Genomic DNA, 26745 nt, shown 5'->3' with positions numbered 1-26745 from the left:
CAAATGTTTGAATTTGAAGCTAAAAATGATATTTTTGCCAATTTCTCAGCTGGCAATAGTGAATTATAGGATTAATAGGATTATTCTTTAACAGGGTAGGACTGTTTATGGATACTATCTATTTTAAGGCTTTATTTTAATAAATTTTAAAAATATAACTTAAAAATATGAAATTGTAACTTTAATATACACATGTTTACAAACATTATATATGATCATACAGACATACACAGGTTTTCGTTCATTATTACTTGGAATGTGCTGAAAGACGATTCCATTTCTACAGGAGAGAGTATAATTAATATAACGGCACGCGTGTACATTCTAAAATAGCCATGAGCATGTCACGTGATTGCATTTCTTGGCTCTAAGGAAATTGTCGTCTGCTGAGTAAGTTCTTCTAGATGCAGGATATTGCGGTAACTTAGTTGTTTGATATAAGTACTCAAAGGTAAGAAACCAATCAATCTAAAGAAATTTAAATTTATAACTAACACAATCTGTATTCAAATACGACTAGTTCTATACTTCTTTGTTTCGTATTCATCGCCACCAATGATAGAAAATTGTGGAATGTAAATTTTGATTCATTTAAATAACCCATTAACACAATTAAACTTTACTGATTTCTACATAATATCAATGAATAATATCATCTCTTAATTTACAATAATTTTTATCATTAAATATAAGAGTAGATTGTTTATGTTTGTTGAACTGACATCTTTAAATTGGTAGACAAATTCAGAATCACGATATTGTCAATGGTGAGCAGTTTTATATAGTTATAGGAATATATTTTAATCAATTTACTAATTTGATGAAATAGCTCTTGTTTTTGCACGTTATAAATTTGGGATTCCTAGCCATTATACCACAATTGTAAAACATGGGTAGGCGTTTGTTGTAGCCTACCTTGCAGGTTTGCTAGTTCGACATTATTGTAATTTGATACATTTCCAAAAATAGGTGCATCTGCCCAGTATCGCTACTACTGGTATACGTATGTTTAACAAAAGTCTTGGTTATCAGAGCGGTTGGAACTCTTGTTATCAAAGACATATATGATAATCGAGACTGATGCTACCGAAGAAAGAACTGAAGCTCGATATGTGATTCTAAAAATTCCCATATACTATCAAGTTATAAGTTTAAAATAATGTCCTGTTTTCAAGACTACAGATGTATTACCAAGACGTAAAATTGGTTTGCTGCCAATACCTATAGGTATCAAATAGAACTAGAACTGCGATGCAGTAATGACGGGTTTCACAGGTGCCACGTTACCCTTGAACTTTACCCTGTTTTTGGCCACGAAATGGTGTAGCGGTTTGGTAGTGTGGGGAATTCTGCTGCAATTGTTGCCCAGGGCCCACACTCCGGTAATTTCTCTGCCACCAGCGATCTATTGGCCGATCACAAATTGTTTAAAGTAGAACCTCTTCAGAAGAGAGGACGGACTAGCTAAAAAGTAGTTGTGCCATGTTCGGCTCTCTCTCCCTCTCTCCTCTCTCTCTCTCTCTTCGAACAAACGGAACAAAACTGTATAAAACTATGAAGTTTTATTATGCATTATAACATACAGGTAAGTTTTAATGGACTGGGAAAACTCTTTTACACTATTTAAAAATAGGCGAACTGTCCCAGTTCAAGCCGTTCTGTGATCTGTTCTGTTTCTGTGTAATAGCTAAAAGCTATACTGTTCATTAACTGCAAACAGTTAAAGGCTGTATCTGTTCATTAAACGAAAGCGTTTAAAATCTCTGTCTGTTCATTAGATGCAAGTATCTAAAGGCTGTATCTGTGTATATACAACTGGCGATAGTTTTTTCTTTGATGTCCATAGAAGTTTTATGACATAATAACCTGTTATGACGTCATCATAGGTTGATATATTCGGTTCATATAAACCGCTGCTGACGACATGACAGGTTGATAGTTCATATCAGCCGCTAATGACGTCATCTCAGGTCGATATATTCGGCTCATATCAACCGCTGATGACGTAGATGATCGAAATAATACAAAGAACACAGAAATAAATTTTAATTCTTTTGACAATTAAAAATTGTAAGGGTACAGTTTGTAGCATTCAGGACCGAAATAGACGGCGTACTTAGCGGCATATTTAAATCGGTTATCCATACTCCTGCATACTCCATGTCTAAGATATCTTTCAGAATTTTCTTTCTGTCCACATTTCGATTATTTATCCACACACTCCAAGACTTGAAAGTATTTATCGCCCGAGAGTTCCTTTGTAAAGTATTTTTGGGTACAGTCCACTTAAAACAGTCGGCCAAATCCTTTTCTGAACATACCGAAAACCTTCAATCACGGTTCAATGTCAGAATTATCGGAAAAGATTGTTTTCTGACCAAATTTTCTTCAGGCTTTGGACAGATCCTCATCGATATTTGCATTCACGTCTATTCCATCGTCAATATGTTACTATCCATTTTGTTTTTGCTTTCAAAATGGCGACGTATAAACAAAAACATGCACGTACATTCACGTGATTACTCGGTAATTTTCGCTATTTGGCGAAAACTATCGAGCAATTATCAAATCATTGTTGCCTTTTGATAGAAGAGCCCATTAAATTTAAGGGTGAAATGGCGTTGTATATGTCGGATAGGTTAATATCCTATACATAAATTCAAGCAGTTTAAACTCTGTTCATTAGATGCAAGGATCTAAAGGCTGTGCACTCCAAGAGCATTTCTCAAGAACTATAGGTGTAATAGGTAGAGCTTCGCTTCGACCCTGTAGACGAATATCCCAGTGGGAACAACTAACCCAGGCTACTAGTGGGGGATAACACGTTCGCCTGGCCATCTCGACAGGATGGCACCAATTCTGAGAATTCATTCCCAGCTCATGCAAAATTATAAGCTATACGCGCCTTAAGAAAACAAAGTATACATTGTCAACAATATAAATTCAACATTATTTACCTGATGGACACAAAAGTATATTTCAATTACGTTAAATAAGTCATAGGATATGCATATAAATTATAATTGCATGCTATGTATTAAAATTCAGCTATTTAAGTAAATGGAGATTATAATACTCAGTAATATTAGATAATGTATTATGGCACATTTCCAACAAAATCGAATAGTAATTCACACTTTTATAGACCAAACACATTAAAGAGTGACTTGCAGAAAATCGTCTATTTCTCTGCAACCGTACAAGTTAGAAACCATTTTGTGGTATCTGTATGATCGTATGGGTTTATTCTATTTGCAGATTGAAAAAATTAAATTACTTGTATGAAATCGGAAATGGCATTAGGTATCACGCAGTGAAAATTTATGGAAATCGAATAATAATTGACACTTTTATTGACCAAAAAGCTAGAAAAGTGACCTGTTGAAAATCTCCTATTTCTCCGCCACTGAACAAGTTAGAAATCAATTTGTGTTATCTATATTACTTGACTGGAATCAAATATCAAAATTTTAAACAATTAACAAATACGACTGATATAAATAATTGCTTGTGGACGCTCATGAGGCGAAGAATCCTATTGATTTTCAGCGATTTTCGATAATTACTGCCAGAGTTATGGCCCTTGATCACTTCAAAAAATCTTGTGGACGCTCTAGAGGCCAAAGTTAATATCCGATTGACTTTAAATTTATACACAGTGTTTAAGGGCATAAGACGAAGAAGCCTATTGATTTTCAGCGATTTCAGATAATTACTGCCAGAGTTATGGCCACTGGTCACTTTGAAAAATCTTGTGGACGCTCTAAAGGCTAAAGTTAATATCCGATTGACTTTAAATTTATACGCAGTGTTTAAGGTCATGAGACGAAAAAGTATTCATTTTCAGCGACTTTCGATAATTACTGCCAGAGTTACGACCCTTGATCACGTCAAAAAATCTTGTGGACCCTCTAGAGGCCAAAGTTAATATCCGATTGACTTTAAATTTATACACAGTGTTTAAGGTCATGAGACGAAGAAGTCTATTCATTTTCAGCGATTTTCGATAATTGCTGCCAGAGTTATGGCCCTTGTTCACTTCAAAAACTCTTGTGGACGCTCTAGAAGCTAAAGTTAATATCCGATTGACTTTAAATTTATACACAGTGTTTAAGGTCATGAGACGAAGAAGTCTATTCATTTTCAGCGATTTGCGATAATTACTGCCAGTGTTATGGCCCTTGATCACTTCAAAAAATCTTGTGGACTCTCTAGAGGCCAAAGTTAATATCCGATTGACGTCAAATTTATACACAGTGCTTAAGGTTATGAGACGAAGAAGCCTATCAATTTTCAGCAATTTAAGATAATTACTGCCAGAGTTATGGCCCTTGATCACTTTGAAAAATCTTGTGGACGCTCTAGAGGCTAAAGTTAATATCCGATTGACTTTAAATTTATACACAGTGTTTAAGGTCATGAGACGAAGAAGTCTATTCATTTTCAGTGATTTTCAATAATTACTGCCAGAGTTATGGCCCTTGATCACTTTGAAAAATCTTGTGGACTCTCTAGAGGCCAAAGTTAATATCCGATTGACTTCAAATTTTTACACAGTGCTTAAGGTCATGAGACGAAGAAGCCTATTATTTTCAGCAATTTAAGATAATTACTGCCAGAGTTATGACCCTTGATCACTTTGAAAAATCTTGTGGGCGCTGTAGAGGCTAAAGTTAATATCCGATTGACTTTAAATTTATACACAGTGTTTAAAGTCATGAGACGAAGAAGTCTATTCATTTTCAGTGATTTTCAATAATTACTGCATGAGTTATGGCCATTGGTCACTTTGAAAAATCTTGTGGACGCTGTAGAGGCTAAAGTTAATATCCGATTGACTTTAAATTTATACACAGTGTTTAAGGTCATGAGACGAAGAAGTCTATTCATTTTCCGATAATTACTGCCAAGTTATGGCCCTTGATCACTTTGAAAAATCTTGTGAGGCTCTAGAGGCTAAAGTTATCAACCGATTGACTTCAGATTGATACACAATGTTTAAGATCTTGATACGAACAAATAAATCTTTATGACTTGAACAGCTAAATCCATGATATTTAAAGTTTTGTATACTAAGCGTTAGCATGGGGCAGAACTTTATAAAAAAAACAACAAATTCTAATGGTTTTCTGATAATTACTTCATGAGTTGTTACTCTTAATCAGATTTTAGTGTATTATAATTGTTTCATTACCGAAAAAAGTAAAAATATGCGACAGCACTTGTTGACTGCCCGGACGATTTAGCTGTTGTGGGCGTATGTTTCGTTGCCTGGCAACCTATCTTTATTGATATGTTGATTTAAACTAAAAGTTAATTTTTTTTAATGCATATTAAATTAATATTCTTATTAAATAATTATTGACAAAGTGGCGTCACTTCCGGTGTCAATTTTAAATTGTAACCAATTTGATATGACGCATATTTGCTTTTTGAATAAATTGATTATTTACAGGCCAAATAACGAAAAACAGTGACTTATGCAAAATTGACTATTTCTAGACAACTGCTTATATTACAAACTAATTTTAACATACATTTACTTCGTACGGATTATAGCTACAAGTTTATAAAAATTACGAAGAAATATTTGAAAATCCCATTAATTGAATTTGTCCGAAAATGAAATCGAAATTTTAAAAAAAACTGAGCCCACTATCTAGTGCAACTTTTAGTTATATCAGATTGCTTTCAAAAAGTGGTACCGAACTGTCAAAATTGTAGTTTTTAGTAAAATTACGCCACTTCCGGTGCCGGCAGGACCCCCCCCCCCCCCCAAAAAAAAAAAAAAAATGACAACCGAGACAACAGAGCATATGAACTTTTGTGTTATACAAATCGAACAATAAGAAAAAATGAATAAGGAAAAATACTAGAAATACTAGATTTTCAGCGTTTCATAATCTATTTCCTAACCATCGAATTTGTATCATTTGGATGTCATAAGATCGTCCATTATTGGGGCTATCCAATGACGCTTGGTTGTTTCGGTTCGGTGAAATCTGGCGTAGTAATCACTTTTTTCAATATATGTGGTCGTATATTGTCGTCGCCTCCGCCCGTCCGTCCGTCGGTCCGGCGTACACAATTGCTCGTGGACGCCCTAGAGGCTAAAGTTAATATCCGATTGACTTTAAATTTATACACAGTGTTTATGGTCGTGAGACGAAGAAGCCCAGTGATTTTCACTACCAGAGTTATGGTCCTTGATCACTTTGAAAAATCTTGTGGATGCTCTAGAGACTAAAGTTATCATCCGATTGACTTTAAATTGATAAACCAAGTTGAAGGTCTTGAGATGAACAAGTATATTGATTTTCAATGAATTTTGATAACTTGATTTGTAATGATTTTCGGATAATTACTTATAGTCGTTACTCTTAATCAGATTTTAGTTGATTTTTAATGTTTCATTACCGACAATAGGAAAAATATGCGACAACTCTTGTTGACTGCGCAAACGACTTAGCTGCCGTGGGCGTATGTTTCGTTGCCTGGCATCCGATCTTTTACGTTTTTTTTTTGATAATTGTCGAGATAGTTTTAACAAGTTGTGTGGATGCTTAACTTTCTGTACCAGGAATGTCAGAAACATCCATTGTGATTGTGTATGTGTGTGTGTGTGGGGGGGGGGGGGGCAGAGGGCAGACCAGATTTATGCTAAAATGTTTATAGGAAAATACTAATGTCTTCTATAGATTTTTTATAGTGTATTCTGTAGTAAATTCTACAGTTATCTTTATGTCTTTAATCAAGTTGTGTGAACACTGCACAGTTGTCCCACTTTCTTAAGGTTCTTGTTAATACCAACTTCTACGAAGTTGTTATACATGTACATTGAATTTAAAATTTTAAAATTCAGCCAATGACTAAACAGTCTTCTCTCGGATTAACTTTAATCAGTCCGTTAGCTAACGCATAATGAAACTGACTTTCCAGCAACAGACATTTAACAGACCGTTAACAAATGACATGTAAGCAAGATAACATTCGGTTAGAATTAAACGGATCGTTAAAATAACTGCGTTTTTAGCAACCGGCCCCTGGTCGGATAAGCTAGTGATTAGGCGACAGGCAGTATGTGCGTCTCCGCAACTTGGCTGTAATAAGTTTCCACAGGGAGCTTACAATGAAGTTGGACCTGGACAATGTGGTCGACCGCTTCGCTACAATATACCCTAATTCAAGAATTGTCCTCCTTTGAATTCGGGAATGATTTATCAATAGTTTGCATCAAAATCGTTATTCCTGGGTGTTCTGATAGGCGCACTTTATTATTGAATTATTGCATTTCTGCCCGCAATGTTTTTATAATTTTCAGTGTTTTTGAGTAAAAAACAGTTCTTATTATCTCGACAATCAGTGCCTGAAATACTGCCCCGGTAGTCTATTTTTTAAAAAATTTCATAACTCCGTTTGTTGGACAATAATCATTCATTTTGATTTGATTCACAATCACTCCATTCGTTTGACACTTTCCTCTCTGGTCGGATAAACTAGTGAATAGGCCAAAGGAGGTATCTGGTCAGCTCTATCTCGACGATCGGTACCTGAAATATTGCCAGACTGCATTTCCGGGAGTCTATTTTTCAAAATATTCTTGGGAAGACCCTCCATGACCCCCTTCGGCGGTCAAGACGGGTTTCGCCTCCACAAGCTGGGGCTGTGCCCTAGCTTTGCCCTAGATTTGGCCATCCATCAACCAGCGACTGGCGTCCCCACAGCGCGGGGGGTGGGGGGAGGACTACGAAACGTATGGTCCCGGAACACTTAATATCGACAGGGTTCAGTCTCATGACACCGCCAATGCTTCACACCAAATTTGAAAAAAACCCATTAGATTGTCGGAAAATAAGGCAATCCTGGGACGTGAGGTCGCGGAACGCTTAATATCGTTCTCAGAACTGTTCTAGGCCGCGATAATATTCAAGAAATTGCACGTTTTACAATAACCGTTTCTGGAACCGTGCCCGATACGCTAAATGTGGAACTCTTTACAGAAAAGTTAATTTCAGTCACGAGAAAATGGTAAAAGGGTCAAACTTTATACAAACGCACGCGCAGTAATCCAGTAAAAGGGTTGTCACATATTTATTCTTTTGTAGGTAATTAGGTGAATTTAATAGACAATTTCATACAAATGACATTATAATTTTCGTCGTTTGAGGGTTCACAAGGTTCTAAAAACTAAAACAAGGGCCGTAACTCTGGAAGTAATCTAAAGAAATTGTTCAAATTCGACAGGCTTTTTCGTTTTACTAATTCAAATAATGCATATAAATTTCATACAGATTTGATGATAACTTTTGTCGTTCGAACGTTCACAAAGTTCAACAAAGCAAATCAAGGGCCATAACTCTACACATAATTGACGGAAATTGCTGACATTCAATAGGCTTCTTCATTTCACAATCTGATTAAAATACAGATCTATATTTCGTTTCGTTTTTTATACTTTCGATGGCCTACACTACAAGAAGATCTGACAAGTTATAGCGATAGGTCACGTCAGGGGTCAAAAGACCGAATTATGACCCTATGATGTTAGACATTTGATTAACCAATCAGCATTGATGTTACTAGTGGATTACCCACAGTTCCGTGCAAAACACGCCTAAAGCTCGCCGTAACAGACCGTTTCATTAGCTTATCCCTGACACCATTCAGGACACGAGTTAAATAACAACGAAATTTCGAACTATAAAAACGAAACGAAATAGTATCTGTGTTTTAACCAGATTGCTTCACTTCACTAATTTAAATGATGCATATGAATTTCATACAGATTAGGCGATAACTTTTGTCGTTCAAGCGTTCACAAGATTCAACAAAGTTAAATAAGGGCCATAACTCTAGATGTAATTAACGGAAATTTGCTGAAACTCAATAGGTTTGTTCGTTTTACTAATTTAAATGATACATATAAATTTCATACAGATCGGATAGAGCATTTACAAGGTACAACAAAGTGAAACAAGGGCCATAACTCACGGGGTAATTAACAGAAATTGCTGAAATTCAATAGGCTTCTTCGTTTCACTAATTTAAATGGTGCATATTAATTTCAAACAGATCGGATGATAACTGTTGTCATTAGAGCGTTCACAAGATTCAACAAAGGGAAACGAGAGCCATAACTCTAGATGTAATTAACGGATATTGCAGAAATTCAATAGACTTCTTTGTTTTACTAATGTAAATGTTGCATATAAATTTCATACAGATCGGTTGATACCTTTTGTCGTTAGAGCATTCGCAAGGTGCAACAAAGTGAAACAAGGGCCATAACTCCAGAAGAAATTAACGGAAATTACTGAAATACAATAGGCGTCTGCATTTCACTAATCTAAATGATGCATATCAATGTCATACAGATCGGATGATAACTTTTGTTATTAGAGCGTTCACAAGGTTCAACAAAGTGAAACAAGGGCCATAACTATAGATGTAATTAACAGAAATTGCTGAAATTCAATAGGCTTCTTTGTTTTACTAATTTAAATGATGCATATAAACTTCATACAGATCTCATAACCTTTGTCGTTAGAGCGTTCACAAGGTGCAACAAAGTGAAACAAGGGCCATAACTCCAGAAGAAATTAAATAGGCTTCTTCATCTCACTAATGCAAACAACATATATCAATTTCAAAACAATCAGATGATAAATGTAGTGTGTAGAGTGTCCACAAGAAATTGTGGACGATGGAGGGACGGACCGATGGACGGGGGCGACGGCAATATACGACTACATTTCCATCCAATACTGAGAACAGTGCCCAGATCACCTCTATTCAGTGGTCCAGATTGGCACGGTTATGTTTGACCCGTTTGCGGTACAAACAAATTAATTGTCCTTGGGCCTGTTTCACGAAATCTGAACTAAAGATAAAATCAAAATTTTAGTAGATACTTCAATTTTGATTGGCTAAGCACTAAAATCAATCTAATATTATCCAATCAAATTACTAAAATTTGGATTTTTATCTTAGTTAAAATTTGGTGAAACAGGCCCCTGTTCTCGACATCGTTCTTGGCACGCTTAAAATTTGTGAATGATCCCAATGCTTCGCACCGAATTGGAGAACATCGGCCGTTAAAAACTGTAGCCTTTGTCGCATTCACAAGCCAAATTGTTGACGGACATGGTGACAGCATAATTGTACGCCCACACTGAATGAAATACCGTGGGTGAAGTATTGTGATTAATGTGTTTAGCTTTGATGAATATATTGCTTGCATAAATTATCTTTACGATGATTGAAACACCTGTTCAATTGATTATTGCTTACGTTCTGTAAAAGGGCTAAATAATAATATTACTAATCAATCAAACTGGTCAAGTGTTATAATTACTAGTTCTCATAGCATTCGCATAGTACATGTTTATATCCCAGTTATGACATGTATTTTTAAGTTAGTGTCTATAAATAACCAATACTAAAAACAGATATGCGCCAATCCCGCCACCCAATATAAATTTAGTAGTCTATATAATTCTTTAACAATTGTAAGCCCACATTTCAGTGTGGGCGTAGTATGTCGTAACCCTGTCCGATGGTCAACAATAATGGCTTGTGAACGCGATAGAGGCTACAGTTTTCGACAGATTCTTTGGTGTGGAGCGACTTTCCGTTCTGGAGTTATCCTCCTTTTCCCTATCGATATATTCAGCGTTCCGCGATCTTTCCGTTCTGGAGTTATCCTAGTTTTACCGTATGCTGAATGCGATATAAGTATTTGGGTCATGAGAGGACGATCCCTATCGATTTTGAGCGTTCCGCGACTCTCCGCTCCGGAGACCCCTCACCCCCAACCCGCCCTTTGCCAAAATCCTTGTGGACGCGATAGATCCAACAGTTTTAAATTGGGATTTTTTTTCAAATTTGTTGAGAAGAATTGGGGTCATAGGAGCATGAACCATATAGATATTCCGCCTCCTACGACTTCCATTCCAGAATTATTCCTTCTTTGCCTAAACCTATCGATATTCAGCGTTCTGCGACCTTCCGTACCAGTGTTATGCTCCTTTGCTGAAAACCTTGTAAGCGCGATAGAGGCTATAGTTTTAACGGATTCTTTTCAAATTTGTTGGGAATCACTACGGTCATAAGAGGATAAACCCTATCGATATTCAGCGTTCGATATCGATAATGAGTTATCTCCCGCTGCCGAAAATCTTGTGCACGGGATATAGGCTACAATCGTCGACGGATTCTTTTCGAATTTGGTGTAAATCATCGTGGTCATTAGAGGACGAGTCCTATCAATATTCGGTTACAGAGCTAAAGATCATATATTGAAAAGTGTATATTCGATTCGCACATTGTGGTTTTCGAAATGTTAATAAATATTTTAGCATATTCATAATTATAGGAAATCAAGAAACTCAATAGAAATCACGGAATACTGTGATATTTTGCATCATTTAGTGTAGGCGGGAGACTGGTTGCCACCACAGCGGATATTTTGCTGCTGGCTGTTTTGGAGGTAAACATTCTAAATCTCAATAAATTTAACTCTTCATGTGCATTCTTTTGTATAATGCTGATATCGCCCCTTCCCCGGCTTTAATGATGTCATCTTGAGAGGATTGTGCACAAAATACTTTCATGTTTAGTTGCTTTCTTCAGCGCTATATTTTGCCTATGCTATGTATATAGCCTTGAAGTCGTATCACATCCAGTAAGTGTGTGAATTACTGGTAAAAGTTTGCAGAGTGACTGTCCAAGTGCTGCCTTTGTTTTAGAAATATCCCATATCCTTGCGGGCTGGCTGGCTATTTGTTTGTTTTTGTTCACTTTTAAAGTATATATTATTTGGGTCTATTAGAGTCAAATGGGGGGATCACGGTGGCTAAGTGGGTAAGGCGCTGGCTCGCTAGCCTGGAGGTCGGGTGTTCGATCCCTGCATTGGCCGAGAAAGTTCATCCCGATTTTCCGGCGTGGTTCCCCCTTGTCAGTGATGCAGGACGGAGGGCCTGACAAGGACAGCTGTCTAGTCATTCGGATGAGACGAAAAACCGAGGTCCCGTGTACACATTGGAGTGCACGTAAAAGATCCCTTGACAGTTGGAATTCGATATAAGAGTAGGCCGTAGTGCCGCTGTCCGGGCAAAATTTCCCTCATGGCACACTGTATGGCGTATGCCCGTCTTCATTAGCCCAGTTCGGAGCAAAACAGTAGGACGTTAAACCCCATTTCATTTCATTTCATTTCATAGAGTCAAATGGTACCTCAACACTAACAAATCAGTATCTTCACCAACCAAAACTGTGCAAGTGTCTTTCGCTTTTTCAATCGGAGTTCTTACAATAAGAATATCAGCGTCATCATCTGCAACGAGTGTAGAGTACCCGTTTTCTTCTAAAATATTTTGCAGCATTTTAATAAAGTTAACTTTGTTTTTTGTGTTTGATGGAAATTGTTTTTTCTTTGATCGTAATAGGGCATCTGGTGTGAACAGCACAAATCTCCCAATGTTTCCATGTGTTCTTCGACTATGGGTACTATCCTTCGTTGAACATGCCGTATAGCCATCAAATACGATGGCTGTAATTGTATATCGCTTCCGCAAATATCCCACATAGGAATTTCAAATGTATTGAAAAGAACAACCACAGCTCCATGGAATTTTGTGGATTAAAGATTCGGGATCCAGAACATATTGTATTGGCGATGTTGGTAAAGAGATGTCTGTGATATTACACAGACCCCAAAGAGCATTGGCGAGAGCACTTTTTTGCTAGTTTCATTAGACTACTATCATCAAATAATGATGGGGATATGTGCACAACTCGTATTTAAACTGTTTTAATGGCTCGTCTTGTACATTTGTTGCCATCAATAATCACTCAACGAGTAAATGGGGGGTCAATATGTACATTTTCACCGTCTATTTTAAGTGTATGCGTGTCTGCTGCTAGTGTGACTGTGGCTGCTTGCCGTGTCCGTTTAAATGTGTACGTCAGAGGGCTTTGGTTTTCCAGTGTCTCGATGATTCGATTTCCAAGTTCCAATGAGCTATCTGCATTTTCCTTTTTTGAACGGGGGGTTGGATGGCTGAATGGTTAGCGTGCGCGCGCTGTATCATAAAGCCTGTCATTGAGTCGACTGGCGTGGTTTCGAATCCCCGGTTGTACGTGGCAGAGAGTAGGGTCGCCTGTCCAGCCTCGTGGGTTTTCTCCGGGTCCTCCGGTTTCCTCCCACTGCTAAAGACCCCTACGCGCAAGCGAATTATGTAAATAAAATTAAACCATATGTTAGTCCCGAAATGACCTAGTTTGTGTCGAGTGGACGTTAAACCCCATTTCTCTCTCTCTCTCTCTCTCTCTCTCTCCTTTTCTGAGGCTAAAACACCCGATTCAATATTTCTTAATGATTCTATTTCGTCAAAAGGAATCCTAGTTTTTAAAAAAAATAACAATTTTTGTGAATCCAGTTGATCTCTGGCCATTCTAGCAATAGAACACTTTTTGTGTTGTTCACTGGTCTGGAAGTCAATTCCAAGGAAATCTTGCATGGCATCATTGTTTTCAGCACATGCTGGCATGAATAAAAGCCAATGTGCCAATTGATGTTCTGTCATTCCTCTTCCACTTGTCATACATCCTGTGGTTTTACAGCTTCGCATCAAAGTTTGTTCTATGATCAAATATGTAGAAAGACCAGCCCAATATCTATCACTGCGTATAAGGACATGGTGCCCAATGGAAAAGAAATTGAATACTTCTGGTTTAGATGTAGTGAGATTTAGAACATGCCAACATTCTTAATGTTATTGAAAAATACTCAACTTTGTATTTTTGAGAAACTATGGATGGTCGCCACGCATCACCCAACAAATTTGATTTCAATAACAGCTTTCCAAACTGGTAAAATGTAGGTGTTTAATTGAGGAATGCCTTGACGGAGTTCAATGCTGAGCAATTTCTGTTAAGGCTAAACAGATATAATCATTTTGATCAGTTGAGTCGTTATAGCAGATAACGTTGATTCTAATTGGGTGAAATAAAAAAAGCCTTTTTTGGTCTTTAAAATAAATTTAAAATATTTAATAAATGGTACTACATAATATACTCCTCATTATGAATGTGGACGTACGATAAGCTTTTTTTGGTCTTTAAAATAAATTTAAAATAGTTTAAATTTTTATACGTCCACATTCATAATGTGGACGTATATTGCCGTCGCCCCTGTCTGTGTGTGTCGCCTACAGACCGCAATTCTTAACTGATTGTCTTGAAACTTTACATACTTACTTTACATACCCTAAGGATGTTCCCTATTGTTTTTGGTGCATGCCCGACCCCCAGGGGCAGAGCCATACCTTTTTTGTATTTGTTTGTTTGTCGTCTACAGGTCGCATTTCTTAACGGATCCACTTCAAACTTTGCATACTTATTCCTTATACCCTAAGGATCAACACTATTATTTTTGGTACATTCCCAGCTCCCAGGGGCAGAGCCACGCCCATTTTCTTTTCGGGTGTCTGTATGTTGCCTACAGGGCGCAATTCTTAACTTATAATCTTGAAACTTTACATACTTATTCCTTATACCCTAAGGATGATCCCTATTGTTTTTGGTGCATGCTCTTGGTGCATGCCCTACCCCCAGGGGCAGAGCCACATCCTTTTTTTGTATTTGTTTGTCGTTTACAGGTCGCATTTCTTAACGAATCGACTTCAAACTTTGCATACTTATTCCTTATACCCCAAGGATCATCACTATTGTTTTTGGTACATTCCCAACCCCCAGGGGCAAAGCCAATCCCATTTTCTTTTTGGGTGTCTGTATGTTGCCTACAGGGCGCAATGCTTGACTTATCGTCTGGAAACTTGACATACTTATTCCTTATACCTTCAGGATGATTTATATTATTTTTGGTGCATGCCCGACCACCAGGGGCAGAGCCACGCCCATTTTTTGTATTTGTTTGGCATCTACATGCCACATTTCTTAATATATCATCTTGAAACTTTGCATACTTGTTCTTTGTAGCCTAAGGAACACTCCTATCGTTAGGGGTGCATACCCAACCCCCAGAGGCAGAGCAACACCCATTTTCTTTATTGTGTGTCTGTGTATCGCCTACAGGCCACAATTCTTAATCGATCGTCTTGAAAAAAAATTCGTATGAATTTCTTATACCCTAAGGATGATTCCTATTGTTTTTGGTGCTTGCCCGACCCTCAGTGGCAGAGTCACGCCATTTCTTGTATTTATTTGTTTGTCATTTACAGGCCAAATTTCTTAATATATTACCTTGAAACTTTGCATACTTATTCCTTCTATCCTAAGAACATCCCTATAGTTTTTGGTGAATTCCCAACCCCCAGGGGCAGAGACACGCCCATTTTTTGTTTGTGTGTCAGTATGTCACTTACAGCTTGCAGTGCTTAATCAGTCGTCTTGAAAACTTTTTTAATACTTATTCCTTATACCCTATGGCTGACCTCTATTATTTTTGGTGCATCCCCAACCCCCCGAGACAGAGCCACACCCAATGTTTGTGTGTCTTGTGGGACAGAGCCACACCCAATGTTTGTGTTTCTTGTGTTTCGCCTACAGGCCACAATTCTTAACAGATCCTTTTGAAACTTTGAATACCTATTCCTTATACCCTAAGGATGACAACTGCATGTCCAACTCCCAGGGGCAGAGCCACGCCCAATTTTTGTGTTAATCGTTTAAAGGCCGCAATTCTGAATAGATTAACTTGGTACTTGGCATATGTATTCCTTATAGCCTAAGGGCGTCAACTATTGATTTTGGTGAATGCCCTGACCCCCAGGGGCGAAGGCCACCATACTGAATGGATTATCTTGGAACTTGGTATACTTACTCCTTATACCCTCAGGACGGCAACTATGGATGTTGTCATTTCAATAACAGGGTGGTGCCTATTTATATTGTTCCATATTCAACCCCCAGAGGCAGAGCCACACCCGATTTTTGTATTTATCATTTACAGACTGCAATTCTGAATGGATCATCATGGAACTTTGCATATTTATTCCTTATACCTTAAACACAGCAACTATTTATTTTGGTGCATGCCCCGACCTCCTGGGCCAGTGTCATACAGGCCCGTAGCCAAGGGGGGCCTGGGGGGCGAAGCCCCCCCCCCCCTGGAAATAATCTTGCCCCCCCTGACAAAAAGTTGTCGACCATATTTATAAATTACCTATGTATGATTTGAATATATTCCCCTGCTTGCCGGGGGGAGAGCCCCCCCCCCCCCGGACCCCCCCCTATCTCCTTGGCTGACCCCCCCCCTGCGCCAGCAAGCTGGCTACGGGCCTGGTGTCATACCCACTTTTTTGTTAATATTTTGTCTGTAAATTTGGCAAAACAAACCCAACGCCTAACCTCCTTTGCCTCTTGTCATATTACAGCCATTTCATATTTCATTCTCTTCATTTTAAAAAGTACCATATCAATCAAAGCTGGAATGTGGACGTATATTGCAGCGTTAGCGATGATCTTGTTCAATAAAGAAGTCTTTTCTAATTGGGTATGTATTATGATTTAGCAAAATAACCTGCTTGGGTGAACTTTTCCTTTGAAGCAGTAACTTCTCCATGGATCAGAACCAAAGTGGGCTAACCCATAATTTAAAAAAAAGAGACTTTTATACCGTTAGAAAGCTCACGAAGTCCTCTATTTGGTGCTATAATGGGCTATGTAGTATCTACATTCTCTGATTAATAATGGCCATTTCTAGTTTCCCATCACAAGTATTTTTGCAATATGCATAGGAGAAAAGTGGTCTAACCCCAATTTTAGACAAAAGTTTGAACCAGACTGATATGAGACACAAATCAAATATACCAGCATCCATGAAACACAGCATGAATTATATGGAAAAACTGTGCAGACTTGCTTAAACGAATAACAAAAAGTGATCATGTCCAAAGTATGGGTGGAGATGATGAAAGCGCTCAGCCCAACCTCCAACCCCTCCTAACAGTAATTATTGGAAATCGTTGAAAATCAGCAGACTTATTATGTCATGACTTTAAAGATACCCTTCCACGTACAAATTGTATGATTTGGTGATATATTTGGACAAAAAACAATCTAACTACTGTACATTTGATTATCTCACTGTTTTCACAACCGCTAATAATTCGATCAGCACATACAAAGCGTTTCCTACATGAATCGAGCAGAGAACAAACCGATGCGTTGCCAGTCTCTACATGTTCGTTCTATGTCTACCCAATTTGCATTAGGCCTACTTTTATTGTAAATAACTACCCTATAAATACTTTCATGGGTGACGATGGTATACGACCAGATTTTAATGTAGGCTTATGAGAAATAATTTACAGAAGAGTTACATGTATTTAGATAAGATATCCGATGGAATATTACGAGAAATCTAGTGGTTTGGATTTGATTAAAGTTGAAACTGTAAGTGGCCATTGAATACATTTGGAAGTAATGATATCCTTTTTGCCCAGTGCGCGCCCCATGGGTGTTTTTACCAGTAGCGGATCTAGAAGTTGTGAATGGGGACGGGGCGGTTCCAAATCTAGGGCGCCATACACAATCCCACCCCACAATGAATGTCAACAAAATACTGGCTATTATATTACATTGTACATTTTCAACCGAAAAGGCTTTATTGAAATCAGCATGTTTAAGTATTATATTTTTATAGACTTGAGAGCTTAACAAATCAAAGATATATAAACCCAAGAAAAAGCCGGTTCTTTAGTTACGTTTACTAACTATACAAACGTCATTACGATTTCGAAATCAGAGAGGCACTTTAATCAAATCATTCTAGAAAACGACTTACTAAATGGATCAGCGCAATTTTTTGTGAACAGTATGTTGACACATTGGTGATTAATTCATCACAATTCCAAGACATTACGAGAAGGTTTAGAGTCTGTACACAGTCTATACATCAGTATCTGGTGTGTCCACCGCGAGTGTCAATAACAGCAGCGCAGTGTCTGTACATGGAGTGGACCAGACGATTGATGAACGTCATTGGCACCTGGAATCACACTCTCAGAAAAGCTTGGCGTAATCCATCGGCTGTGTTTGGTCTCGGTACCACGTTATTAAGTCTCCTCTGAATTTTATCCCAAAGATGTTCAATCGGCCAGTGCATAACGTTGACACCGTTCTGCTGTAGAAAGTCCCGAGTAACTCTGGCGGTGTGGGCACGAGCGTTGTCATGCTGGAAAACGTTGTTTCGATGACGTGCTAAATGTGGTATGACGTGGGGTCTGAGAGCTTGATCGATGTAGCGCTCTGCTGTGATGTCGCCTCTTCTCCCTGGACCAAGATTTCGGAACACCACAGGACCCACTCTCTGGTTCAGGCCAATTCCACCTACACCATTATGCTTGGACCTCCCCATGAGTCTCGTTCCATGGTACATTGGTCAGAATAACGCTGGTCACGTCGACGCAAAATTCTGGTCCTGCCATCTGCAGTTGCTACGCGTGGGGTGAGGGGTGAGGATCGATCCACGGTAAGGTCTACGGCAATGGATGTTCTCTCTGGTGAGACGTCGGCTCACTGTATCTGTACTGATAGGTCTTCAATGTGTTCCAACTGTCTGTCGTGCTGTCCCAGATGCCTGTGTGAAGGAATTCTGCGCGGGCTGTCGCACAACATGGCGGTCTAGCTAGGTCTAGTCGCCTGGTGGTAACCCTTGGTGTACCAGTTCGGGGGCGATCCTCCGTGGTGTTAGTGGCCCGAAGGCGTTGCTGAAGCCTGTAGATGGTCCGAACATTGACCTGGAAGTGATTGGCAACGGCTTGGGCAGTGTGGCCAGCGTCGAGTCTTCCAAGCGACTGGTTCCTCTAAGCTGTCGTGAATCGTGGCATGCTGCTGACGTTGTTGTGTGAATGATTCAACCAGGTATGGGGGTGCATTTTATAGGACTGATCCCGGTGAACAGCACGTGCAGCATGAGTTATATGAAAATCATGGAGAACACATTACCATCTTAGACGTCAGGTTATGTTTTTGAGAACATTTCTTGGGTTCAATTCTGTGTTTGGGAACGAGCCTTATTGCTCAGGTAAAATTGTAGATGTGGTCACAAATATACAATAAAACATTTGGCAAGTAGGAGCCTTTGTGTTTTAGGTTTAATATTATGTAATTTTGTATATATCTGGGTCCGTATTCAAATGATATCTTAAGTTTAAGATAGTCACTTAACAACTAGATTTCACTTAAATATACGTAACTTCCTGTAAGTTAAGGGTAAGTTGTATTCAAAGGCAGAGTTATGTATCGAATTTTCCCTTAAAGTTAAGCTGCCTTAACTTATAAGTGTTTAGTCGTTTAGTGGTATTCAAAGGCCAGTTTTGGTGAGAAAAATCCACTTAACTTTAAGTGACCTATGGGAGGTACCTTAAAATTAAGTGAGATTATAATGACTTCTTTTAACCGGAGGACACAATGTAGTAGCAGGCCCGTAATGGCGATTTTAAGAGCTAGGGAATTGAGATTGAAACAAAGACAATGTCAATGAGCGTAGCTGACATCAAACGTTTTTTTTGTTTTTTTTTTCATCATCAGCTTTGATTTCGTAGAGCCATAATTGCTTAATCAATCATGTTTGCCACGACTGTCATATAATAAAGTTTGATGCGTTAAAATTTATGTGTAAATTTGACTTTGCGATGACATTCCATTGTAGATTTCCGAAAATATTAATACCGCCGCGAGAAGCAAGGCGTGGTTTATGTTTTACAATTCATTTCCATATACATATTTTAAGTTTTGATTGCTACATGATCTTGTCTTAGTTTGTATAAATTTACAAATATATGATGATGACTGCTGACCGAAGCGTGCCACCAATGATTTACAATGTATCGTCATGGCCAGGCCTTTGGAATTCTAAAGTTTAGGAACTGACACAATTTCTATGAATTTCTCAAATGATAGATTGATAAACAACACCGAATGATTTGTTATGTTTAACTTTAAAACCAATAGCCCTGCGTATTGCTAATAACTGCTATTGAAATCTATTGTTTTTGAAAAACATTTATACGAAAACATCTGTTCCGCTAACGGATGCGTACCATAATAATTTATCATAAATTATAGTCATACTATTTTCGTGCGTTACAATATAATATTTCGACAAACATTTTCCTAGTAATGACAACTAAGATTTTAATAGAGTATAGTGGTGCTCTTAAGGGGACATAACTTGCGTGCAACGTGAGTAATTCGTGAGTTTTGGCAGTGAAGTTTATTCCATAAGTTAAAAATTCTTGTTTTTTGGCTAATGTTGGTATTCCATATTTTAAGTGTGCAGTTAAGTTTTTCACATAATCAAGTATATGTAAAATAGAGCCTTTGAATACCGATTCAAGGTAAGACACTTGGCTAAGTGGAAAAATTAAGTATTTTTACTTAACTTAAAAATAAATTTTCAATACGGACCCTAGTAAGAATGGAGTGTCTACTTTCCACATGTACCTAATTTGCCATACTTCTGTGATATATGAAAATAGATTAAAATCAGCTAAAAAAAATATAAAGTCCGATATGCGCGTATATCACAAGGAACTTAGATCTGTGGGCGTATAAAAAATCTTAAAACACACTACTGGTTTTTAACTTTTTTAATCGGTAAATAGAAGTGTGTCTTGAATTAAAAGTGTTTTCTTTACGATTGTTCATTTTTGTGCTTATGTTTTTGTGGGTTATAGCCCCAAAAAGTGGAAAATCCTTTAGAACCAGAATGGTCTAACCCATCTCCCACAAAATCTCAGGAAAATATTAAAATGTGAACGTAATAATATACGGCATGACACGTGTAGTGGCGGCGCCAGGGGGGGGGGGGGCATTTGCCCCCCCCCCCCATTAATCTGGTCTGCCCTCTGTTTGCCCCCCAAATAATTTTAGAAAATAAAAAAAAGTATTTGCGATACGTTTCGGTAATCAATACCTTCTACGGTGAATAAATCCCACATCCCCACTCAGTCATAAACTTGCATGTTGTAGAGCATTTCCGACAGTCTATTTTTCAAAATTTTCTTGACGAGGTCCCCAATGGACTCGCCACTTTGGCGCTCACAAGGGGAATTCGTTGAGATTCGCAAGTCCGTTCGTTTGACATTTTGTTCTCTAGTCGGATAAACTAGTGATCAGGCGACGAACGGTATCTGGGCAGATCTATTTATCTCGACGATCGGTGCCTGACAGAATACTGTAAGACAGCATTTCCGGCAGTCTATTTTTCAAAATTTTCTGGGGGAGGACTCCCTACTTTGACGCTCTTGAGTGGGCTTCGTCGTGATTCGTCCGTTCGTTTGACACTTTACCTCATCCAGGCTGCATTTCCGGCAACCTGTTTTTCAAAATTTTCTGGGGAAGGCCCCCTACCCCTAGTTGAAGCTCGTGCCTTTGCCCCCTTAACCTTGGACTTTGCCCCAGCTTTGCCCACCCAATCACCGACGGGTGGCGCCGCCACTGGACACGTGGGGTGTCAAAAGATCACTAATTTTGATGAATTGCAGAATTTTTATTCAGCGATAAACTTTGAAGTCAAATATCTCGAAAACTTGTCAACGTGGGTTAGGACCCCTTTATTATACTCTGCTAGGAAGTGATACTTACAGTGGTAGCTCCTCCATATCCCTGAAGGGAAGTACTCTCTATATGCACTAGAACGATGTGATACTTATGACAGTAGTAGTTCCTTCATATAATCTGCAAGGAAGTGATACTCGTAGCAGTAGGCCCTCCATATACTCTACAAGAAAGTGATACTTATAACAGTTGCTCTTCTTTATATACGCTGCAAGGAAGTGATACTTTGGATGTCCGCTAAAATTCACAGCAGTCTGGTATAAAAAAAAACAGTCATCTAAAAATTTAATGTAACCTGTTACGTTAGCCTGATTATTGATGAAATAAAAAACACAATTTCTGTATTCTTGATTAAAATATGGCTTATTATCTGCAACTTTTAAATAATCATCATTTTCCTGTTCGTTTCATTTTTGACACCAAGTGTTGTTTTTCATGTAATGTATAGACTGATAATGGTTGTCAATGAATATTGCAAATGACATGATCAGTCGATATATCAATATACATGTAGTTCTGTACAGGGGGGGGGGGGGGCTGAGAGCCTTTTAGTCTGACCCAGAAAAAAACACTCCAAGGGCGGGTTTTTTCCCGGAGCGGTAAATTGTGCTTTCTAGGGTATATCCTGATGTCGATAGCATTCATGATGCACAAATTTCGCGTGTGACGGTCTCACCAATTCATCAAAAACGACGTAAATTCAATACTATAAAGGGCCTCCACCCCCCCCCCCCAAAAAAAAAGAGCCCCAAACTACGTGAGAACATTAACTTCTTTAAGGGCTCCCGGGTCTTTCATACTCACAGGCTCCTTCTCAGTCCACTCCGGTTCTGCGTTCCCCCAAAGAAGCGTTATTATATACATTTTCTATTTTATTTATTTCAGATAATCATAATGGCTGGTAAAGATCTAATAACAGTTACCGTCTGTGGTGGCGGAAATGCTGCCCATGTCATGGCGGGTCTAGTCGCATCTCGGAAGAACACTGATTTACGAATATTGGCTTTAGAAGATGATGACGCTGAACAATGGACAAAATCTGTGAAAGAGTCGGATTTTATACTTAGTGCATATGATGCTGATATGGAGATGAAAGATACTGCTGTCAAGTTGAAACTTATAACAAAAGACCCAGCTAAAGCTATTCCCAAAGCCGAGCTGGTAATATTGACAGTCCCAATGGATTTACACGAAACTTACCTTGAAGCTATTGCTCCTCACGTTAGTGCCAACATGACCATAGTTGGTATCCCTGGACAATTAGGTTTCGAATTTCAATGCTTAAGCATCTTGAAGACAAAGGCCAAACGAATGAATATCATTAATATGCCAGGACATCCATGGGCGGGGAGGATTGTAGAATTCGGGAAATCTGTAAAAATTCTTAGCAAAGAAGAATCTATGGTAATGTCTGTAACAAGAGGTAGTGGCAAAACGGACAAAGATCCGGTACAAACATTACAATATCTTTTTGGACAACTGCCAGAGCTTGTTTTATATAATAGCTTTTTAGAACAAATTTTAAGTACCAAGTCGATTCTTAACCCACCCATTATGATGGCGGCTTGGAAAAATTGGGATGGAAAACCCTTCACAAAGAAGCCTCTATTTTACCAGGAGGTGACTGACGAAGCTGTGAAGTTTATTTCGGACTGTAGTGATGAAGCGGTGCTTACGGCAGCTGAAATCACAAAACAGAAGTCGTCAGTTGCTCTGTCCAATGTTGTTCATATTTTTGAGAGTCTAAAGGAAGAATATAAATATAACATTGAGGATAACAGCAGTCTAATCCAGGCTATTAAAACTAACACGGCTTTTAGCAGTTATCGTCATCCAGTACAAGAGGTAGATGATGGTAAATACGAGCCCGATTTCAACCATAGATATATAAATGAGGACGTACCTTGTGGTCTAGTTATCGTCAAGGGTGTCGCTCAGCTGGCAAAAGTGAAAACACCAGCTTTAGATAAAGTTATTAAATGGTGCCAAGAGAAAATGGGTAAAGAATACGTAGTCGGAAACAAACTTGAAGGAAAAGACGTCAGTTCTACGCGAGCCCCGCAAAGATACGGCTTTAAGACTCTTGAGGATCTTATTGAAATGCTATAGTGTTGCTTGTATCTCGTACAAATTTGTACTCATGAATTCAGGCAGATAACTATTTTGTGTAAAATGAAATACGGTTCTTTTCTTATCAATTTTGCCCAGCTTCCAACATTGCAATGTGTCATTGACCTTTGCGGGTTTATAATCAAAATGTGTTATAATTACACTTTATGCACTATTGGTACTTTGCAATTCATATTCAATTGAAAAAAAATTAGATGGTAACGTGCTTTCGACAAATTTAAAATACACTATCGTTCATACATTATGACTTCTTGTATGGCTTTTAGAAAGAATGGAAAAATCGGATCAGAAATCTTATTAATTTTGATGTTTAAACTAGAGTTTCCCTCTCGCTAATGCTGGGTTCCCGTCGTGCGATGCGTTACGACAGGATTGTCCCTATCGAGTCCGCGATCTGGTACGTACAGATACATTCGGATACGTTTCGATACGATCAACAAGATTGCTACGACAGACCTCAATATATGATAAGACCTGGTAGAATCACCACGATTAAAACCACGATTTCAATCGTAGAGCGAATCGTGATAGTGGGAACCTAGGAAAATAATTCACTGGGAAAGGCCCTCTCTGTATGCCCTTAAATGAGATATATGGCTTCACATGCATGTTAATTAACGATAGGGAATTGAAATGGGCACGTTTTCACATAATATACTCTTCAAAAAAAGTAGGGGATATTGAAATGCAAATACCTATGCAGATTGTGATATGATAAATAGTCATGGACACTTGAAATGCTTTGAGAGTATGTTGACAGATGAAAAACTTATCGCCCAAACAGAACCACTGAGCTACACATGCGACACACAATAGCGCCATACCCGTGGGAGGAGATCATTGTCAAATTTGACACTTGAAGGAAGGGTTGATGAAAACTGCCGTGTGCTGGTTTATCATATCCATGTTTGCTTTCCTATCGGTTCTTGCATAAGATTTACTGTTTATTGTAACTTTGCTTTAGTGTGTTACGTTTAATTTGATCGGGAGACGTGTTCGTCGACGTCAACGTCAACCGACAATACTGCAAGAATTGGCCGTGGCACTGCAAGAGGAGTGGGTCAGACTGACCCAAATCCTGATTGGACGGTTGATTAGGAGCATGCCACGACGAATTGCTGAATGTCTGAGGATTGGTGGAGCGATTACTCATTATTAAGACAAAAATCAAAAACGTCCATTTTCACTTTTGACAGTGTATCTCTTTGCGAGTGAAATGGGGCCCGTCAGATAAGCCAACAAATATGAACTGTTTATGTTCATGTGTAGGCAATTGGCCTGTTATTAACATACACTGGTTACCTCTAATAAAAACATCAGTGCATTTCCGCAGTTTTGTATTGTTTCTGAATATCCCCTACTGTTTTAAAGAGTATATATATGGTCACATTCGAAGTGTCCAGCTTTGGTTAAGCTGAGAAGGATCAATAAGGAAGCCGAATTGTCAGTATGTATAGAATTATGTAAAGATACAGCATACAATGTCTGTTGACATGAAACACTTCTAAATCTTTTAATTGTTTTCAATTGACTCATTCACTACTTCGGATACCTTTGCCATTTTCAAACGCATTTAAATTTGACCATATCTATGCATCTCCATGTCTTTGGAAGACCTGGCGCTTGCATTCTTGTACTGAAAGAAACGTATTCTATTTTAGGTCCAATTAACAACTTCTCTATTAGCAACAAAATATCTAGAATGCATTTCATCAAATTCGTAAGAAAGAAAATTCTGGATAAAATTCAGATCCTTTCGGAGGCTCTTAATATAGGTAGCCTTAACTAAATAAATATAAAAGTAAAAATACATTTATATAAATGGATTCACCCTCTTTTTTGGATACAAGTCATTTTATTTGTAAATGACTATTGTTTGGATGAAATTAATTTAAAGCTTCCCTTTACTTCTAAATTTTCTTCTTTTTTTTTGGGGGGGGGGGGGATTTTAAAGCACACTATAGTTGCATGTACAAAGTCAAAAACTTTGAAGTATTGGAACATTAAATGTACTTGAATAATTATCGCACCGTTCACTTTTACATGACATCAACAGTGCTGTAAAAGTGGCAATCAATGTATATCAGGTGATAATAATTGTATCATAGCTAGCATATAAATGGGGTTCGGAAGTGGTATTTCCCGACAATAAACCGAATATGCACGGTTGTAATGGGATTTAGTGGAGGAAACAACAAAACAAATTCACTAGAACTAAATTCCAAATGGGACTAATCCTTGTATAACCATGGTATGGTATACCAATAAGATACCATGTAACATGACACATTTTTAATATCAATAGATTTTACATATATCGGACTATGGTCTCGGATGTATCAAACCGGCCCGAATAGGAGAATGAACTATACTATTAAAATCATCAATGATAACATTGCACATTTGCCAAAAGAATGATATAATATTTTTCGTTTTACAATTTTTATTCATAACATTAATTGTAGGTAAAGTATATAACAGAAATCTGATTAAAATACAGATTTATATTTCGTTTCGTTTTTTTATACTTTCGATGGCCTACACTACACGAAGTTCTGACCAGTTGTACTGGAAGGTCGCGCCAGGAGCCGTACGGGCGGCTTTTGGCCCTATGACGCCAAACATTGATTAATCAATCAACGTTGGCGTTTCTAGTGGTTTACACAGTTCCGTGCATCGCACGCCTAGAAGTCGCCGTAACAGATGGTTTCATTGGCTAATCCCTCACGCCAACCAGAACGTATCTTATATAACAACTCTTCCAGATCCTAGTGTAGTACAGACAAATAAAACGAAATTTTGAAATATAAAAAACGAAACGAAATAGGATCTGTGTTTTAATCAGATTGATATAACAGCTAATGCTCAATATATTATTCATAAAATTTGTTTATATGTTATACAGATATTATATTTATGATTGATATTGTTTATTATATATTGCATGTGACATATTATAAGGATTTGAAATACTTTTCTGGTTACTTCCGTTAAATTAAATAAAAGCTTGTTTTGTTATCTTTAAAA

At 38.0% G+C, this 26745-nt stretch overlaps 1 protein-coding gene across 2 annotated transcripts; it reads left to right on the top strand.

Annotated features, from left to right (window-relative positions):
* Window positions 1-336: 336 nt before the first annotated feature.
* LOC126819222 (opine dehydrogenase) lies at window positions 337-26745 on the top strand. Of its 2 annotated transcripts, none has more exons than XM_050547142.2 (2): window positions 337-451; window positions 22474-26745. In XM_050547142.2, exon 2 carries the CDS (start codon window positions 22483-22485, stop codon window positions 23695-23697), a length of 1215 nt encoding a protein of 404 aa, XP_050403099.1. In that variant the 5' UTR covers window positions 337-451; window positions 22474-22482; the 3' UTR covers window positions 23698-26745. The 2 variants fall into 2 exon arrangements, with proteins under 2 accessions (XP_050403099.1, XP_050403100.1); XM_050547143.2 differs by lacking the exon at window positions 337-451 and adding an exon at window positions 11411-11488.

The sequence above is a fragment of the Patella vulgata genome, chromosome 4 (assembly GCF_932274485.2).
Source record: "Patella vulgata chromosome 4, xgPatVulg1.2, whole genome shotgun sequence".
Classification (NCBI taxonomy): Eukaryota; Metazoa; Mollusca; class Gastropoda; family Patellidae; genus Patella; species Patella vulgata.
This window is presented reverse-complemented; position numbering and strand designations above follow the sequence as displayed.